The sequence below is a fragment of the Phocoena sinus genome, chromosome 5 (assembly GCF_008692025.1).
Source record: "Phocoena sinus isolate mPhoSin1 chromosome 5, mPhoSin1.pri, whole genome shotgun sequence".
Lineage (NCBI taxonomy): Eukaryota > Metazoa > Chordata > Mammalia > Artiodactyla > Phocoenidae > Phocoena > Phocoena sinus.
Window position 1 is genome coordinate 135,045,350 of NC_045767.1, and position 19,953 is coordinate 135,065,302.

Consider the following 19,953-nt stretch of genomic DNA (forward strand, 5'->3'; position numbering starts at 1 on the left):
AACCATTAGAAATGTATGATGTGTAAGAAAAAATGACAAAACAGAATTTAAATATAACTTTTTACTTTAAATATAATAATTGTCTTTTAAAGGTAAAACTATTATTCTTGTTAATTTCACATAAGATCTTATGTTTTCAAAACATGTTTAAATTTCAAAATTGTTTCCTTTTTTCTTTTGCGGTATGTGGGCCTCTCACTGTTGTGGCCTCTCCCGTTGCGGAGCACAGGCTCCGGACGTGCAGGCTTAGCAGCCATGGATCATGGGCCCAGCCGCTCCACGGCATGTGGGATCTTACTGATCTGGGGCACGAACCCATGTCCCCTGCATCAGCAGGCGGACTCTCAACCACTGTGCCACCAGGGAAGCCCTCATAATTGTTTCTTGTTCAGAAGAAAGATCATCTATTCAATGTACTAGACAGTAAAACATATTTTCAGCTTCTACGTGAGAAAAAAGAGAATGTATTGAAAATACATCAATCCAATAGAATGTAAGAAAGGAAACAAAAGAATCAAAGGTAGTAAATGGTTAAAAGACAATACACACGAGAAAAAATAAAACTAATGCAGAAATATGTTAAAATATATCTGCAATCTTAATAAATGTAAAAAAGTTATATTAACCTATAAAAGACAGATTTTCATAATGGCTTAAATATTTCATATGCTGCTTATTTATTAAACACCTAAAGTAAATTGCACTGAAGGATTAAAAAGAAATGCAATTTAAATATGCACCACCACAAGCTCTGATAAAGAACTTTATGTGCTCATTCTAAAAAGGATATGGAAGAGAAAAAGACCAAGGGTTTTCCTTACTGAATATCAAGAATTATTATCAAACTCTAGTAATTACAATCTGTGATAACTGCCTAGGTATAGATAAGTGAATGGAAGCAAATAGCGAATTAAAAAACATAACCACATGTACAGGGAATCCCAACATTTAACCAAGATAGAATTATAAATCCAATAGGGACTTCCCCAGTGCTTAGGAGTGTCCCCTTCCACTGTAAGGGGCATGAGTTGTCTCAGTTCAGGGAACTAAGATCCCACATGCCCCACGGTGAGGCCAAAAAAAAAAGAAAAAACAAATCCAGTAAATTTTCTAAAAAACTGTAGTTAAATAGAATAAAAGTAGACTAAAAATAACATTAAAATGAAAGTAAAATAAAATAAAATCTTGTAACCATACCATGCCCCAAATTATTTCCAGAACAAATAAAAAACTAAAGAGAAAAAATTAGGTGCAAATATTTTTATTAAGGGAAGGTTTTTTTTAAAAAACATTCTCACAGTCCATTAAAGAATTCAGTGAATTAAATAAAAATATATACATTATAATTAAAAATTAAATAAAAATAGAATGTAATTAAAAATGGTTGTCAGGGTTATTGCGGATTTTGCAGAATTACGAGGTTCCTGAAGCAGGCCATCTGTGGGTTGTATGATGCTACTAAATTTTTGTTACCTGCCTTCAGATTAAGGCAGCATCCTGATGGAGTTGCAATTTAGTTCCAATTCCATGTAGTTCAATACCATGTAGTATTTGCTCTTAAATCTAATGAGAAGGACTCATCCCAAAATACTTCAAATGTGAGATTCTCAGAGAGCATACTGGTACCTGTGCCTTGTCTTTATTTTCTCCTAGAAGCATTTGCTTTTAGATTGTATAATCTAGTAAATTGTTATGGATATATTGACTGGACTCACATATCTGGTCTATCTAAATTAGTGGATTTTGTGTTGATAGATTGTTATCAAAAATGTGAAAGCACATGGTATACTTGTGCCTGGACGAAATATCCAAAAAGTACTTTTTATTATTATATTATAAAGGATTAAATTACTGATTTTGTTTTTCATCTTTTTTCAGGCTTCTTTCTTTCCCAATCTGATAAAATGTGTTTTCAAAAAATTCAAGCTACTCACAGACATAGAGAACAGACTCGTGGTTGCCAAAGGGGAGGGCGGTAGGAGAGAGATGGACTGGGAGTTTGGGGTCAGCAGATGCAAACTATTACATATAGAATGGATAAACAACAAGGTCCTACTGTATAGCACAGGGAACCATAGTCAGTATGGTTAAAAACATGATAAAAACGTGATAAAACATAGTGAAAAGAATATTAAAAAATAATGTGTACATATGTAAAAAAATCCAAGCTTTTACAGATGTTTATTTTTGAATTTTGAAAAATACTGGTATAAAATAAAATGCAAGCTCTCTTATATCAGTTGTTGAAAACCAACTTGACTTTCGCTGTTTTTTTGCTAATGACTTTTGTTTTGATCACTGGTCACCACTGACCACATAACTAGCTACTACAGCTCTTGTTAATTCCTGTTAACAGTTTCTTGGAACGTTTCCACTCCCCTTGTCTGCTTGGGTTCAGATCACTAGGAATGTGCCCATCTTCAGTTGACTCAGTTGCAGTTGGTCTATATGCCCAGCTTGCTCTCTGCTTTTCATATCTCTCATGAAAACATGGATGTTTTGATTCTGAGAAAATGCTCAGATCTCTCCTTCTGGAGAGGCATGAGGTCATCCTGGCAAATACCCTGGGTTCCAGTGAATTCTACAACTGATTCGGGGCTCTATCCTTGGACTCTCCCCATACTTCCCTGAATATGAACTGGGATACCTCTGAATCTCAGCTGACCTGAATGAATGGGCAAGTTTTCCCCATGGCATTTTAGCTTTAAATACAGAGGAAACTAAGTTGTTCCCTGTGCAGCACTTCATTGCTGAACTGACGGAATTTTTCCGTGTATACTAAGTGTAGTCCCAGATTTAAGGAACATAGGCCGCTAGAAAGCTTGGTATGGAATAGGTTGAATTTAAAATGTCTGACATTGACAAAATTGCAATGATTTCTTTTAATAGCAAATAAAATCTGTAACATAGTACCTTTGGGGTTTTAGGCATAGTCAATGCTAAGAGTTGTATTCTTCCTTAATTTACATTTTAAGTGCCTATCAAGGTAGAAGGCAATGAATTCAGAAGACAGAGCCTATAATGATGTTCTCTTCTCTTGAACCAGGGCAATATCTTCAAGGTCATATAATATATTATTATTTTTAAACTTTTAAAGCATAATTTTTTCATATATCAGTCAAACTTATTACTGCTTAGATACAAAGTAGGAGAATAGGTCTTTCACACCAAACATATAGGCAATTGCTAATCTTTAGGTAACATTTTGCAATGTGCAATAAGTTACATCCATTGTGTTTCAGAGAAAAAAGAGAAAAACCAAGATCATTGTGGTTGGTTAGTTTTTTTTTTTTTTTTTTTTTTTTTTATGCGTTACGCGGGCCTCTCACTGTTGTGGCCTCTCCCGTTGCGGAGGACAGGCTCCGGACGCGCAGGCTCAGCGGCCATGGCTCACGGGCCCAGCCGCTCCGCGGCACGTGGGATCCTCCCAGACCGGGGCACGAACCCGTGTCCCCCGCATCGGCAGGCGGACCCTCAACCACTGCGCCACCAGGGAAGCCCGGTTGGTTAGTTTTAATTTGCATGATCCCTTCCAGCTGGTACTTGCTTTGAAAAGAATGAAAGTATTTTTTATAACTTTCAGTTTATATGTCCATGACATACAGATGTTGTTCCTTAATGTTTTGGATATATTATTGAAAATAAAAATAAAAAGGCAAAGTGAACTTTATTATTCTGATTAAATTTTTCTTTTATGAATCAGGTGAGTAGATCAGGTGAATAAAGAAAAGTGGGGAAAGAGACTGCAGAAGGATGGCTAGAAATGTGAAATGAAATCATGACAATATTGTGTGATGGAAGTGAAAGTGTCAATAAAGATCTCACTTCTGGAGGCAGTTTCAGTGGACTATTGGGGAGACACCCTGGGTTGAGAACTCTAAAGCAGTGTTAAAAAATGTTTATAAACACAGCCACAAATAGAATCCATCTCTTTCGACTTTTAGCCTCCTGTTATTTCCACTATAGTGTGCTGCTGCTCAGTATTGAAAGGACTTTTGTAAGGTTTGTAGAAATAAATACCTTCAGTTTATCATCCACCAGAAGAAAAAGCGCCTGTTTGATGTCAGACTTCTGGGAAAATGAACTAAAATTCAGAAATTTAACGTGTAATAAATTATATGAAAAATAGAGGAATGATATTGTAGTGGCTTCTTATTTTTGAACTAGTCACACATAAGACGGGTGGGCATAGAGTAGAGAAAAGCTAAGAGCAGATGAGCTGTGTCGCATCACCTTGGCCGTGTTAGAACAGGATTGTGACCTGTTATGTTTCACCATGTTATGGACCACAGCTGTCAGCAAGGTGATACTGGTGGTCCATTATGTGCACATACTAAGATACTTAATCCAGAATATTATGACCAAATTTTCTCTAAGTAACTGAGATTATTCATTGTGAAGAGGAAACTGACAGTCCATGATTTAATAAGCTGAACACAAAGAAGTGAATAAAGTTTATTTTTTTAAGTATTGTCTACCGAGGTCATCATAAAAATGGACATAGGGAATTAATTTAACTTCAGGCTACGCATAATACACTTTTTGACTAGTGAATCATAAATGTATTATAAAGTCTAGGGACTTCTTTTGGGAGACTGAAAATGAGTCACTGAAGGTTGTATTTTTTTTTTCTGCCTCAATTTGAAGTGCTGGTATATGCAGTTGGAAGTCTAACCTACTGTAATGTTATACAATTTACAACATTTCCTGGGTTAAGTCAGCTAGATGCAAAGTTCATTCTTTATAAATATATGTATCCTGTATTATATATAGCCACCTATGTATACCTATGGACATCCAAATAGTTATATAACTACATAAACCACAACGTATGTGTATATATATATATATATATATATATATATATATATATGTGTGTGTGTGTGTGTGTGTATATATATATATATATATATATGGTATATGTTGTGTATATGAAACTACTGTGTAATTGCAGTTATATGAGGACAGCTGTAACCATCTATGTATAACTTTAACCACAACTATGAAGATTATTGTGCAGAACAAAGGAACAAGAGAAGGGTTTTCCAAACATTCTATTCAAACAACACGATTCTCTTGAGATGGTGACTCTGGTGGCCTACCAGCTGGCTTCCAGAAACTCTAGCAAGTAGCAAATACAAGGATGCTGGGGTTCACAGAGATGCCGTTTCTAAACAAAACCTCATTGATACCTGTGTGTCCTTTTCTTCCGTAGTGAATGGATTCTACCGGGTGTGTTTTAGTATTAGAAAAAAATAATACCTGTGTACCTGGAATCAGGACAGATGTATTCCCGCCCACTTCTACTTTCCTCATAGGCAAACCTTATTCTAAGGTTTGCCTATGGTTCTCATATTCATCACATATGGTTCTCATATTCACTGGTTCTCATATTCATCTGTTGTATGTTGTACTTGAATATCTTATTTAAAAAATGTTTTCTTTTTAATGCACAGAATAGTTAATATAACTGAGTATAAATAGTTTTGTAAAGCAAAGATGGTTTGGGAAAACAATATTTACCACCTAGCATGCTTTTCATAATGAGACTTTCATTTGCTTAAAGCAGAGTAACACACATTCTTTAATTAAACGGAATTCAGTGTGAATATTTTCTCCTAGTGCAAGCTTAAATTATTGTACATTTTAGACTGCAGTCCTAAAATGGCAAAGAATATATTTTATCTATATTTAGCTTCTTTCAGCTTCAAATTAAGTTGGCTATTGAAAGGTATAATTGATTAGAATCTCTACAGTTTTTGTTCATCTGAATTAATGACTCAGATGTCATTACAAGTTCCACCTTCCTTGAAAGAGTGAAATTAAATTAATGGTCAGAATTCTCATTATTTAACACTTATAATTCTATTCTTATCCCAGATGTTTAAAGAAAGTGTATTGCCCATGTTAGAATTTTTCAACATAGAGTATTACACTTAAAAGTTTTAGACACTTTCACAATATAAACCATAGGATTAAGAATAAAGTTCCATGTTTGCTAGTGTTTCCATATAGATTTGAACCACCCTTACCCATGCAGTCTGGACACAGAAGTCACATTGCTACTGCTCTCACATTATAGCTACATTTGTTTATCTTAAGTCTTCATTTACATTGATCTAAAGCAAATGGAAGTGAAGGATTCCCTCTTCCAGTAGTATGAAGTCTGAATAATTCGTTTGTTTTTTTTTTCTCTATGGCTACTTCTCGTATAGGCTACCCCGTTACATCTGTAACATTATGTGTGTCTTAAAAGTAGAATTATATAACAGAACCACGGGTCAAATTTGATCAGAGTCATTCTTGGACACTTTATCTTGAGAAGTTTCCCTTTATTTATATACTAATTCAATATGAGCAATAATACCTATCAGGGGCTTCCCTGGTGGCACGGTGGTTGAGAGTCCGCCTGCCGATGTAGGGGACATGGGTTCGTGCCCCGGTCCGGGAAGATCCCACGTGCCGCGGAGCGGCTGGGCCCCGTGAGCCATGGCCGCTGAGCCTGCGGGTCTGGAGCCTGTGCTCCTCAACACGAGAGGCCACAACAGTGAGAGGCCCGCGTACCACAAAAAAAAAAAAAACCCAAAAAACTGGGTTCTTTGGATAATATTTCCTTCTAAGAGAAATCTCAAATTAAAACTCAACCTCAGAGTTCACAGTGGTGGATGTCATGGTAAAGTGGGTCAAGAGATGAAAACAGTTGCTGCAACAGACAAGACTGAGGAATGTAGGAGAATCTGGCTGGCTGCTCCAATTTCATTTGAGCCAAAGAATGAAAAGGTTGTCTGTCTTTGACAAGAGCGGCTTTTTCAGAGGAACTTCCCATTGAAAGCCAAGCTCAAAGGTTTTGATCCAGGGGGAAAAGAAAAGCTTTTTGTGATACATGCAATTTGACTTCTAGATTAATTTCATAGTCAGTTTTAATGACTATTTTTGACCACATGAAGAATATTAAGAATCATTTTATGTACAGCTATAATTTCAAATAATTACTTATCACCATTAATTATTAATTAATCAATCAAAATTATTTATTAAGTTTATGCTGTGTGCCATGTACTGCTCTGATTCACACAAATGGTTAACAAAGTCCTGTCTTTATGAGACAACTTCTGGTTGGATACAGAGTACACAGAAGCAAACCGGTGAAAACACAGGCTGTCAGATAATAAGAGCTGTGGGTTCTAGTCCTTCCATTCCAATGAAAATGCCCATCAATCATTTTTCTAAAATTGCCAGTTTACTCTTTTCATTTCCTCCACCTCCTAGCAGCACTTAATCTTCTGTTTCAACTAAACTTGCCTGAGGGCTTAGTCTTTGGACTTTTTCTCCTCTCTAACTTCTTCCCATTTCCTACCTAGAGTAAAAGACATATAAATTTTCACAACCCCAAACAGGTATGTCCAGCCTATACCTCTTTGCCAAGCTCCAGGTTCAATATCCCAGTGCCTATTTAACACCTCCAATAGGACTACAAAAGGCATCACACAAAATCATAATTTTCTCTTGCAAACCTGCTCTTCTCTGTATCTTCTCCTGATCAACCCATCTACTCAGTAGGAATAATCTGGCACAGGTGCTAAGCTCATACATTTCTTTTTACATATGGGGTCCAAGTAAGGCAATTGGTTTCGCTTAGGTTTTACAGCATGACACAAGGTAGTCTGGAAGTCCGTTTCTCCATCTCATTGAGTGGCAGGATACCAGAAAGGAAAAAAGGCACTAGTGATCGTATAGGCACCTCCCTCACCCAGAACAGAGCAAAGAGAGATCTGTGAAAGTTAAGAAATGTGTTAAATTGTGACAGAACCAGTTCAGTGTACTTCCTTCTATATCTATATGAGGATGATAGCCTTTCCTAAACTGATAACCACAGTGCAAGGTAAAATGTCTTCTAAGGGAGATACAAAAAAATTGCAGCAGAAAGCAGTCAAGTTCATGTGAGATTGGCAGGGAAGTTTTCACAAAGGAGGTGACTGGGGCTATTTCTTGAAAGACCTATGGTAGTTTTCTAGGGTGGAGTGAGATGCAGTGGGGATACTCCAGGTGAAACTCTTAGGATAATTGACTCCTTTGAAACATTTGTCAATGTTGGGGATTTGCTTTACCTTAACATTTGTTTCATTCATAGGCATGATACCAAAGTTTCCTTCCCCATATCAAATTCTGCATTTTGTTCCTAAGGCAATACTTTAACACTCTTATTATTTTTCCCCAAACGATTAGACATTAGATTACAGAGAATGCAGAAACAAATTAAAATCCCTCAAATTTGAATCTACTGAATAATGTAAGTACTCTAAATCCTGCTGCCAAAAGCAGTTCTTTCATATGGTGAAAAAAAAATAGTTTGATTCAGAGAAAAGTACTAATTTTTTGAAAAAGAGAAAAAACCTCTGTCCATCCCCCTTACCACTTTTTTTATTGTATTTTATTAATTTATTTTTTCAACACCTTTACTAGAGTATAATTGCTTTACAATGCTGTGTCAGTTTCTGCTTTATAATAACAAAGTGAATCAGTTATACATATACATATGTCCCCATATCTCTTCCCTCTTGCATCTCCCTCCCTCCACCCTCCCTATCCCACCCATCTAGGTGGTCATAAAGCACCGAGCTGATCTCCCTGTGCTATGCAGCTGCTTCCCACTAGCTATCTATTTTACGTTTGGTAGTGTATATATATATCCATGCCACTCTCTCATTTTGTTCCAGTTTACCCTTCCCCCTCCCCGTATCCTCAAGTCCATTCTCCATTAGGTCTGCATCTTTATTTCTGTCTTGCCCCTCGGTTCTTCTGACCTTTTTTTTTTTTATTTATTCCATATATATGTGTCAGCATACGGTATTTGTTTTTCCCTTTCTGACTTACTTCACTCTGTATGACAGTCTCTAGGTCCACCCACCTCACTACAAATAACTCAGTTTCGTTCCTTTTTATGGTTGAGTAATATTCCATTGTATATATGTGCCACATCTTTATCCATTAATCTGTTGATGGACATTTAGGTTGCTGCCATGTCCTGGCTATTGTAAACAGTGCTGCAAAGAACATTGTGGTACATGACTTTTTTTGAATTATGGTTTTCTCAGGGTATATGCCCAGCAGTGGGATTGCTGGGTCGTATGGTAGTTCTATTTTTAGTTTTTTAAGGAACCCCCATACTGTTCTCCATAGTGGCTGTATCAATTTACATTCCCACCAACAGTGCAAGAGAATTCCCTTTTCTCCACACCCTCTCAAGCATTTATTGTTTGTAGATATTTTGATGGTGGCCATTCTGACTGGTATGAGATGATATCTCATTGTAGTTTTGATTTGCATTTCTCTAACGATTAATGATGTCGAGCATTCTTTCATGTGTTTGTTGGCAATCTGTATATCTTCTTTGGAGAAATGTCTATTTAGGTCTTCTGCCCATTTTTGGATTGGGTTATTTGTTTTTTTGATATTGAGCTGCATGAATTGCTTGTATGTTTTGGAGATTAATCCTTTGTCAGTTGCTTCATTTGCAAATTTTTCCTCCATTCTGAGGGTTCCCTTTTCGTCTTGTTTATGGTTTCCTTTGCTGTGCAAAAGCTATTAAGTTTCATTAGGTCCCATTTATTTTTGTTTTTATTTCCATTTCTCTACGAGGTGGGTCAAAAAGGATCTTGCTGTGATTTATGTCACAGAGTGTTCTGCGTATGTTTTCCTCTAAGAGTTTGATGGTGTCTGGCCTTATATTTAGGTCTTTAATCCATTTTGAGTTTATTTTTGTGTATGGTGTTATGGAGAGTTCTAATTTTATTCTTTTACATGTGGCTGTCCAGTTTTCCCAGCACCACTTATTGAAGAGGCTGTCTTTTCTCCACTGTATATTCTTGCGTCCTTTATCAAAGATAAGGTGACCATATGTGTGTGGGTTTACCTCTGGGCTTTCTATCCTGTTCCTTGGATCTATATTTCTGTTTTTGTGCCAGTACCATACTGTCTTGATTACTGTAGATTTGTAGTATAGCCTGAAGTCAGGGAGCCTGATTCCTCCAGCTCCATTTTTCGTTCTCAAGATTGCTTTGGCTATTCAGGGTCCTTTGTGTTTCCATACAAACTGTGAAATTTTATGTTCTAGTTCTGTGAAAAATGCCAGTGTTAGTTTGATAGGTGTTGCATTGAATCAGTAGATTGCTTTGGGTAGTAGAGTCATTTTCACAATGTTGATTCTTCCATTAATGTTTGATAGAATTCGCCTGTGAAGCCATCTGGTCCTGGGCTTTTGTTTGTTGGAAGATTTTTAATCAGAGTTTCAATTTCAGAGCTTGTGATTGGTCTGTTCATATTTTCTATTTCTTCCTGGTTCAGTCTCGGAAGGCTGTGCATTTCTAAGAATTTTTGTCCGTTTCTTCCAGATTGTCCATTTTATTGGCATATAGTTGCTTGTAGTAATCTCTCATGATCCTTTGTATTTCGGCAGTGTCAGTTGTTACTTGTTTTTCATTTCTAATTCTATTGATTTGAGTCTTCTGCCTTTTTTTCTTGATAAGTCTGGCTACTGGTTTATCAATTTTGTTTATCTTCTCAAAGAACCAGCTTTTAGTTTTATTGATCTTTGCTATCATTTCCTTCATTTCTTTTTCATTTATTTCTGATCTGTTCTTTATGATTTCTTTCCTTCTGCTAACTTTGGGGTTTTCTTGTTCTTGTTTCTCTAATTCCTTTAGGTGTAAGGTTAGGTTGTTTATTTGAGATGTTTCTTGTTTCCTAAGATAGGCTTGTACAGCTATAAACTTCCCTCTTAGGACTGCTTTTGCTGTATCCCATAGGTTTTGGGTCACTGTGTTTTCATTGTCATTTGTTTCTAGGTATTTTTTGATTTCCTCTTTGATTACTTCAGTGATCTTTTGGTTATTAAGTAGTGTGTTGTTTAGCCTCCATGTGTTGGGATTTCTTACAGATTTTTTTCCTGTAATTGACATCTAGTCTCATAGCGTTGTGGTCAGAAGAGATACTTGATACGATTTCAATTTTCTTAAATTTACCAAGGCTTGATTTGTGACCCAAGATATGATCTATCCTGGAGAATGTTCCATGAGCACTTGAGAAGAATGTGTATTCTCTTGTTTTTGGCTGGAATGTCCTATAAATATCAATTAAGTCCATCTTGTTTAATGTATCATTTAAAGCTTGTGTTTCCTTATTTATTTTCATTCTGGATGATCTGTCCATTGGTGAAAGTGGGGTGTTAAAGTCCCCTACTATGATTGTGATACTGTCGATTTCCCCATTTATGGCTGTTAGTATTTGCCTTATGTATTGAGGTGCTCCTATGTTGGATGCATAAATATTTACAATTGTTATATCTTCTTCTTGGATCGATCCCTTGATCATTATGTAGTATCCTTCTTTGTCTCTTGTAGTAGTCTTTGTTTTAAAGTCTATTTTGTCTGATATGAGAATTGCTACTCCAGCTTTCTTTTGATTTCCATTTGTATGGAATATCTTTTTCCATCCCCTCACTTTCAGTCTGTATGTGTCCCTAGGTCTGAAGTGGGTCTCTTGTAGACAGCATATATGGGGGTCTTGTTTTTGTATCCGTTCAGCCAGTGAATGTCTTTTGGTTGGAGCATTTAATCCATTTACATTTAAGGTAATTATTGGTTTGTATGTTCCTATTACCATTTTCTTAATTGTTTTTGGTTTATTATGTAGGTCTTTTCCTTTTCTTGTGTTTCCTGCCTAGAGAAGTTCCTTTAGCATTTGTTGTAAAGCTGGTTTGGTGGTGCTGAATTCTCTTAGCTTTTGCTTGTCTATAAAGCTTTTATTTTCTCTGTCAAATCTGAATGAGACCCTTGCTGGGTAGAGTAATCTTGGTTGTAGATTTTTCTCTTTCATCACTTTAAATATGTCCTGCCACTCCCTTCTGGCTTGCAGAGTTTCTGCTGAAAGATCAGCTGTTAACCTTATGGGGATTCCCTTATGTGTTACTTGTTGTTTTTCCCTTGCTGCTTTTAATATTTCTTCTTTGTATTTAATTTTTGATAGTGTGATTAATATGTGTCTTGGCATGTTTCTCCTTGGATTTATCCTGTATGGGACTTTTTGTGCTTCCTGGACTTGATTAACTATTTCCTTTCCCATATTAGGGAAGTTTTCAACTGTAATCTCTTCAAATATTTTCTCAGTCCCTTGCTTTTTCTCTTCTTCTTCTGGGACCCCTACAATTCGAATGTTGGTGCATTTAATGTTGTCCCAGAGGTCTCTGAGACTGTCCTCAATTCTTTTCATTCTTTTTTCTTTATTCTGCTCTGCAGTATTTATTTCCACCATTTTATCTTCCAGGTCACTTATCCGTTCTTCTGCCTCAGTTATTCTGCTATTGATCCCTTCTAGAGAATTTTTAATTTCATTTATTGTGTTGTTCATCTCTGTTTGTTTGCTCTGTAGTTCTTCTAGGTCCTTGTTAAACATTTCTTGTATTTTCTCCATTCTATTTCCAAGATTTTGGATCATCTTTACTGTCATTATTCTGAATTCTTTTTCAGGTTGACTGCCTATTTCCTCTTCATTTGTTAGGTCTGGTGGGTTTTTGCCTTGCTCCTTCATCTGCTGTGTGTTTCTCTGTCTTCTCATTTTGCTTAACTTACTGTGTTTGGGGTCTCCTTTTCACAGGCTGCAGGATCGTAGCTCCCGTTGTTTTTTGTGTCTGTCCCCAGTGGCTAAAGTTGGTTCAGTGGGTTGTGTAGGCTTCCTGGTGGAGGGAACTAGTGCCTGTGTTCTGGTGGATGAGGCTGGATCTTGTTTTTCTGGTGGGCAGGTCCACGTCCGGTGGTGTGTTTTGGGGTGTCGGTGGCCTTATTATGATTTTAGGCAACCTCTCTGCTAATGGGTGGGGTTGTGTTCTTGTCTTGCTAGTTGTTTGGCATAGGGTGTCCAGCACTGTAGCTTGCTGGTCATTGAGTGAAGCTGGGTCTTGGCGTTGAGATGGAGATCTCTGGGAGATTTTCGCCGTTTGATATTACGTGGAGCTCAGAGGTCTCTTGTGGACCAGTGTCCTGAACTTGGCTCTCCCACCTCAGAGGCACAGCCCTGAAGCCTGGTTGGAGCACCAAGAGCCTTTCATCCACACAGCTCAGAATAAAAGGGAGAAAAAAAGAAAGAAAGAAAGAAGAAGATAAAATAAAATAAAATAAGTAGAATAAAATAGTTATTAAAATAAAAAATAATTATTAAGAACAAAAATTTTAAGTAATTGAAAAAAAAAAAAAAACGGACAGACAGAACCCTAGGACAAATGGTGAAAGCAAAGCTATACAGATAAAATTACACACAGAAGCATATACATACACACTCACAAAAAGAGAACAAGGGGACAAAAAATATATATCTTTGCTCCCAAAGTCCACCTCCTCAATTTGGGATGATTCATTGTCTATTCAGGTATTCCATAGATGCACGGTACATCACTTTGATTGTGGAGATTTAATCTGCTGCTCCTGAGTCTTCTGGGAGAGATTTCCCTTTCTCTTCTTTGTTCGTAAAGCTCCCGGGGCTCAGCTTTGGATTTGGACCCGCCTCTGTGGGTAGGTCGCCGGAGGGCGTCTGTTCTTCGCTCAGACAGGACGGGGTTAAAGGAGCAGCTGCTGCGCCCGCTCGGCTCCCTCAGGCCGGGTGGGGGTGGGGCGGAGTGAGAGGCACAGAGGCGGGGCGAGCCTACGGCGTCAGAGGCGGCGTGACGTTGCCGCAGCCTGATGCGCGCCGTGCGTTCTCCCGGGGAAGTTGTTCTTGGATCACGGGCCGTGGCAGTGGCGGGCTGCACAGGCTCTCGGAAGGGGGTTGTGGAGAGTGACCTGTGCTCGCACACAGGCTTCTTGGTGGCGGCAGCAGCAGCAGCAGCAGCAGCGTCTCAAGCCCGTCTCTGGAGTCCGCGCTTTTAGCCGCGGCTCGCGCCCGTCTCTGGAGCTCCTTTAAGCAGCTCTCTGAATCCCCTCTCCTCGCGCACCAGGAAACAAAGAGGCAAGAAAAAGTCTTGCCTCTTCGGCAGGTCCAGAGTTTTCCCTGGACTCCCTCCCGGCTAGCTGTGGCGCACTAGCCCCCTTCAGGCTGTGTTCACGCCGCCAACCCCAGTCCTCTCCAGGCGCTCCGACCGAAGCCCAAGCCTCAGCTCCCAGCCCCGCCCGCCCCGGCGGGGGAGCAGACAAGCCTCTCAGGCTGGTGAGTGCCGGTCGGCCCGATCGTCTGTGTGGGAATCTCTGTGCTTTGTCCTCCGCACCCGTTGTTGTGCTCTCTTCCGCGGCTCCGAAGCTTCCCCCCTCCCTCCCGCGTCTCCGCCCGCGAAGGGGCTCCTAGTGTGTGGAAATCTTTCCTCCTTCACGGCTCCCTCCCACTGGTGCAGGCCCCGTCCCTATTCTTTGTCTCTGTTTTTTCTTTTGCCCTACTCAGGTACGTGGGGAGTTTCTTGCCTTTTGGGAGGTCTGAGGTCTTCTGCCAGCGTTCAGTAGGTGTTCTGTAGGAGTTGTTCCACGTGTAGATGTATTTCTGGTGTATCTGTGGGGAGGAAGGTGATCTCCGCGTCTCATTCTTCCGCCATCTTGAAGCTCCTCCCAAAACAAGCTTTCCCCGTTACCATTTTTAAGTCCCAACTTTGTTACCTATGATACTAGGCAGATACCTTTTAGGTAACATGCATTTTGTTTTCTCTAAGTTAATAGGTTGTTTTCTGATGCTTCCATATAAATGTTGAGGTTAGAAGGAAATGTCATAGGATCATTATCACACCATCTGCTCCAGCTGGTTTGTTTTTGTCACATGCTTTTCAGTGTTCTTACCGAGCTGTCAACAAACTGCCAATTAATTATGAAAACCTAACAGGTTGTCAGAGGTTACTATACCGAGAAAGTGAGCTCATGAGTCAGTATATCAGGGGATCAATTATTGCTGATTTAAAATTTCCAGAACAGCTTCTGTGGACAAGTGAACTTTAAAAAATGCAATAATAACGCCTTTGGATTCTATAGATGAAGAGAAGTAAGAAGCTAATAATTATTTTCTAAGTATCCTTTGAGAAGAGCCTTCTTTCTTTATGTTTAGGTTGCCATTTGATTACTATATAATTGAATTCAAGTATTTTCCTTAGTGATATTTCAATGGAGAAAATTTTATGAGGTACCATTCACAGAAGATAAACACGGAAACTAGTCTTTGTCTAACTCTCTACTGCTGAGCTCAAATGTCTATCTGCAATAGAAATCAGAGATCTCCTAAAAAAATGTTATCTGACTTTTAATATTAAATCTTTTTTACTTTATCCGTAATACCAAGTAAACCACTCCAGATGTATGACAGCTTTTGATAAGATAAAACATTCTTATTTTTGTATAACTTGGTATTTTTAAGAAATTTTAGACTTGAAAATCATAAGACTACCACTGAAGAAAAAAATGAATCACAGTTTAGAGTATCAGAAAAGTAGATTAAAATAGTATAAATAGGTTGCATATATCAATACTACATCAAAGGTTTACACACTGACTTATTTTTCTCAACTAATGAAATTTCTTAAAGTAGATATTCCTATCCTGTTGCCTTTTGGCAGAAAATATATTTCAGCAGATTGTTGATCTAATTATCAATGTGTAGAAGTTCACTCACCCAAAATTTATGAGATTTTTATTCACCTAATTAACTGTTCATTTGTTCTGTATTTTATAGTAGATGAACTCTTTTCCGTGTGGGATATATATATGTATCTTTTTTTGTATATGTGTGTGTGTGTGTGTATATATATATATATACACACACACACACAAAAGAGAATTAGAGGGAGGTTAGGCAGGGAAAAGAAGGAGGGTAGAGAAAGACAAACCCTTAAGTGAGCACTTTTAGGAAATTTATGACCTCACCTTCACCCAGAATCATAATGCTACAGGATTGTTGCCATGCCTCTTTCCTCCTTCTCCTGCTTCACAACAGAAGGAACATAGTATTCAGAGCTCTGAAAAAATATGCCTTCACCTGAACTGTTCGCTTTATTCTCGGTCTCTATCTTGAATTTGAAATATTCCATCCAGTTGTCTTATAAACAAATATTTACCTCTGGAAGAAGGATTAGATTATATGTCAAAATGACAACAGAAGGAAGGATTGAAAATGAAAATATTTAGTTTTCTCAGGTTAGTTTTCAGATGTTTTGTGACAGTAGTGGAAATGGGAATTGCATTCAGAATTGTCAGAATGCAGGAAAACATGCTCTTTCTTGTTTCCCTTGCATGCAAGATGACATTCATTTATGCATTCATTCACTGTATGTCCAGTAGGTGAAAGGCAATTTGGTAGGTCCAGATGATATAATGGTGGGGAAACAAAACAAAACAAAACAGATTCCAGCAACCACGAAGTTTGAAGGAGACAGATATATAGTCTTGTGAATACATTTTAAAGTAATCATATTAATGTTGTATAATTACAAAGAGATGCTCTGAAATGAAAGAATACTGATCTATGAGCAGAGTAACTAAGAAATGTAACTCAGGCTTCGTATTATGGGGAAGGATTCTAAGGGACATTTTTGATGTGTGATGGTCTTTGGGTGATAAATGGGAAAATAATTGTATTTCAATTGGAGAAAATAGTACACAAAAGCCTCATAGTAGGAATGGACAAAACAAGTTCAAATAACAGCACGAAATTAGTCAGGCTGGAGAACAGTTATTTAAAGAAGAGTAAGACATGCAGAGCCTAGATGCTGTAGGAACTTGTAAGAACCAGTGGTTTTGTTTTTTATCTTAAGGATAAATGTATATATCCCAAAGTTACTAGCAAAGGCAATAACATCATGATGTTTAGATTCAACGTGATTGATCAGGCTGTTGTGTGGAGAAGGGATTGAAGGTGCATAAGTGTGGAAGGCGAGGAAGGATGGGATTGGAGCATTTGAAGGGAGAGGTGGTACCTACAGCTTGAACTAGGGTTGTGGCTGTAGATTTGGAAAGGAACTGATGTTTGAGATATATATATATATGAAGGTAGAACTAATAGAACTTAGAGATGGGTTTAATATGGAGAGTAAGGGAGACTAAGATGTCAAAAAATGTCTCCTTTGTTTCTGGCTTGAGTAAAGGGATGAATGAGTCTGCAAAAGCATGGCTTTATGTAGGGATGTGTATACTATGAGGAGTTACTTTAGAAACATGAAGGCAGAGCTGTTAAGCAGGCTAATCATACCAATCTGGAGATTGAATGCGACTACATATAATTAAAACCATAGACTATGTTGAATGTCTGGCTGAGTGAATGGAGTAGCATACATGGCTAATGGGATTAAGTCATATATAATGGCAAAATAGAGGAGTAGAATGACTTGCAAGAGGACTGAGAAGACGATTTTACAAACTCTGTAGACACAGAAGAGATGGATGTTATAGACATCAAGTAAAGTGACCATTTTTTGAAAAAAAGAAATGTTATTTTGATAGAGTGATGAGGATAGAATCATGATTGGTCAGAAAATGGATAGAATGAGATATACAATTCCTTCCAAAAATTCAGAAGTAGAGGAGAAGAGAAATTATCTTAAAATAAGGGTGATTTGAACACATTTAAAGATGGAAGAAAATCATTTAGAGACAGAGTTTAAATACACTAAATAGCAGGGTTAATCAGTTGGCTAAATTTCTCAAGCCAGATGACCAGATTGGATTAGACAGGAGGAGAAAAAGCTCCTCCTATAGTCACAATAGTGACAAAAATGTGAAAGTGGTAAAGTGGAATATAGTTGAGGTCAAAGCATAGATTTGCTTGTTTGGAATAGGGCTTAGAGAGTTTATATGGTGATAAATTTATGCAATTTTACAATTTCTCTGCTATAGCCAAGAATATAGAGCTGTGGAAAGAGCCATAGGACTTTTAGTTTAAAGCACTTAAAAAGCAATTTTCTAGGAAACATCCTCTTAGGTGCTACTGGTAAAATGCATTCATAACTCGATATAACCTATCTGTATAATTTCTGTTGTACCTCAGTTTATTAAGTACTTACCATAGAAGACTATCTTACCAACCTCTCACCAATATTTACCAGTAAATTATAATAGCTATAGTTTTATTAAGCATTATTCATCAAATACACTCCAAGAGGAGTTTGAAATTTAAAAATATGTTGATAATTGTATTCTGTATGGATGCTTAGAAAATTTATCATTGTTTAATGTTTACTCTCTTTTTAAAAATTTTTCTTTCAACATGTGTTTATTAATTGTTCCTCAGTACATTTTTATTGGCCCCTAAATTTCTACTTATTCAATGTTGTGTAAAGCTGTATGAGTAAAACAAACAATATTTGTTATGATCAAGAAGATAATAATCTTTATTCAGAGATGCTTACCTATTATGGATTCAGTTGGCGACTGCTGCCAGGTTTTGACTAGATCTATTAAGATTTCTATTTGCTATTGAATATTTCTTGATACATTTATTCAATATAGAATGTATTTTCTGATTATTTGCAATGTTAATTTTCACAGGTGAAAAGCAATAAGGATGTTTAAATGCTGGTCAGCTGTTTTGATTCTTGGATTCATTTTTCTGGAGTCAGAAGGAAGGCCAACCAAAGAAGCAGGATATGGCCTTAAATCTTATCAGCCTCTAATAAGGTTGCGACACAAGGTACAGTACCCATCTGGACTTGCTCCTAGTGTCTAGCGGTTATGAACTAAACTATTGGTTGTCTGGTTTACTACTCACTTAGGAGCACTTATTTCAGAATATGCTTTCAGAATATAATTTACATAAAAATCACATTTTAAAACATGAAGTGGTAGTACTTTTGGAAGCTTACAACTTTGGGAATTAAATACTTTTTCACAAATTATAGAGATGGGCTAGTTTAAAAATATGTCATTAAAAGTTCATGTGAAGTAATAGTAAAGGATTTATAAAGATCAGTAAATATGTTAAGACCTAATCACCCAGATGCTTTCTATTATTTTGATATTAATTTTAAGTTTAGAACTTTTCAAAATAAAACAATACTGTTATGTTCTTGAATTTCTCATAAAGATAAAGAGAAAAGGATGTCTGCCATCTAGAGATATATAGTTTGGCAAAGTTTTTGTTTTTATAAAAATCATTAGACATTTTAAGTTCATCAAAAATCATAATTTTGTGTTGTCTAATGTTGAGAAAATACTTCATTTATTTATGTTAAATATTTTCAAGAAAAAAATAAGTTGACATTTAGGAATTCTATAAATTATATAGGTTATATACTTATAGTAAATTAAGCTAGTGCTTTTATTTTAATAACAGATCATGATACTGCAAATAAGATACTAAAGCAACATTTTATTCAATCAAATAAGTTTACAATACATTTTGGTTTTCCTAGAGAACTGAAAAAAGACAAAAATGCTGATTTTGAAAAGAACATATGTAATTTTAAATTTCTTACACTACTTGTCTTTTAAAAAAACATTTGAAATAAACATAACTATATTAATTTCCTCCGTTACATTCAATACATGCTAGTGGCATTTATTTTTGCTGAAATTCTTTCATCACATTATTGTATTTTGATAAAATTGCTAAACTTTACTGGGATTTTAATGTGCCAGACACTAGGCTAAGCTGTTAAATTTATTATTTTATTTAATCTTCAAAACAAACTGATAAAGACATATCTATTTTCATTCTATAGATGAGAAATAAAAATTCTTAGAATGTTAAAGGATTTTTCTGAATGCATATATTTATTAAATATATCAGTAGGCTAGGGTATAACATGCAGGATAGATTTGATAGGAATAAAAGAGAAAATAAGTAAAATATAAAATATACTTCAATGTCAAAAATCATTGTAGAAATTTAGTCTCATGTAAAAGTAAATAAGTTATTAAAGTGTTCAGTCTGGATAAATACAATTGGAGAATTGGCCTCGTTCCACTATCTTTCAAATATCATTTGTTTCCCCTACTTCATGGA

General features: G+C 36.7%; 1 protein-coding gene across 3 annotated transcripts in view; it reads left to right on the forward strand.

Annotated features, from left to right (window-relative positions):
• The window catches only part of FSTL5 (follistatin like 5), a 728,230-nt gene that overhangs the window by 45,443 nt on the left and 662,834 nt on the right, over positions 1 to 19,953 (forward strand). For all 3 annotated transcript variants that reach the window (XM_032633746.1, XM_032633747.1, XM_032633745.1), the window contains exon 2: positions 18,498 to 18,639. In XM_032633746.1, coding sequence (XP_032489637.1) covers positions 18,514 to 18,639 — 126 coding nt within the window. In that variant the 5' untranslated portion in view covers positions 18,498 to 18,513. The remainder of the gene's footprint in view (positions 1 to 18,497; positions 18,640 to 19,953) is intronic.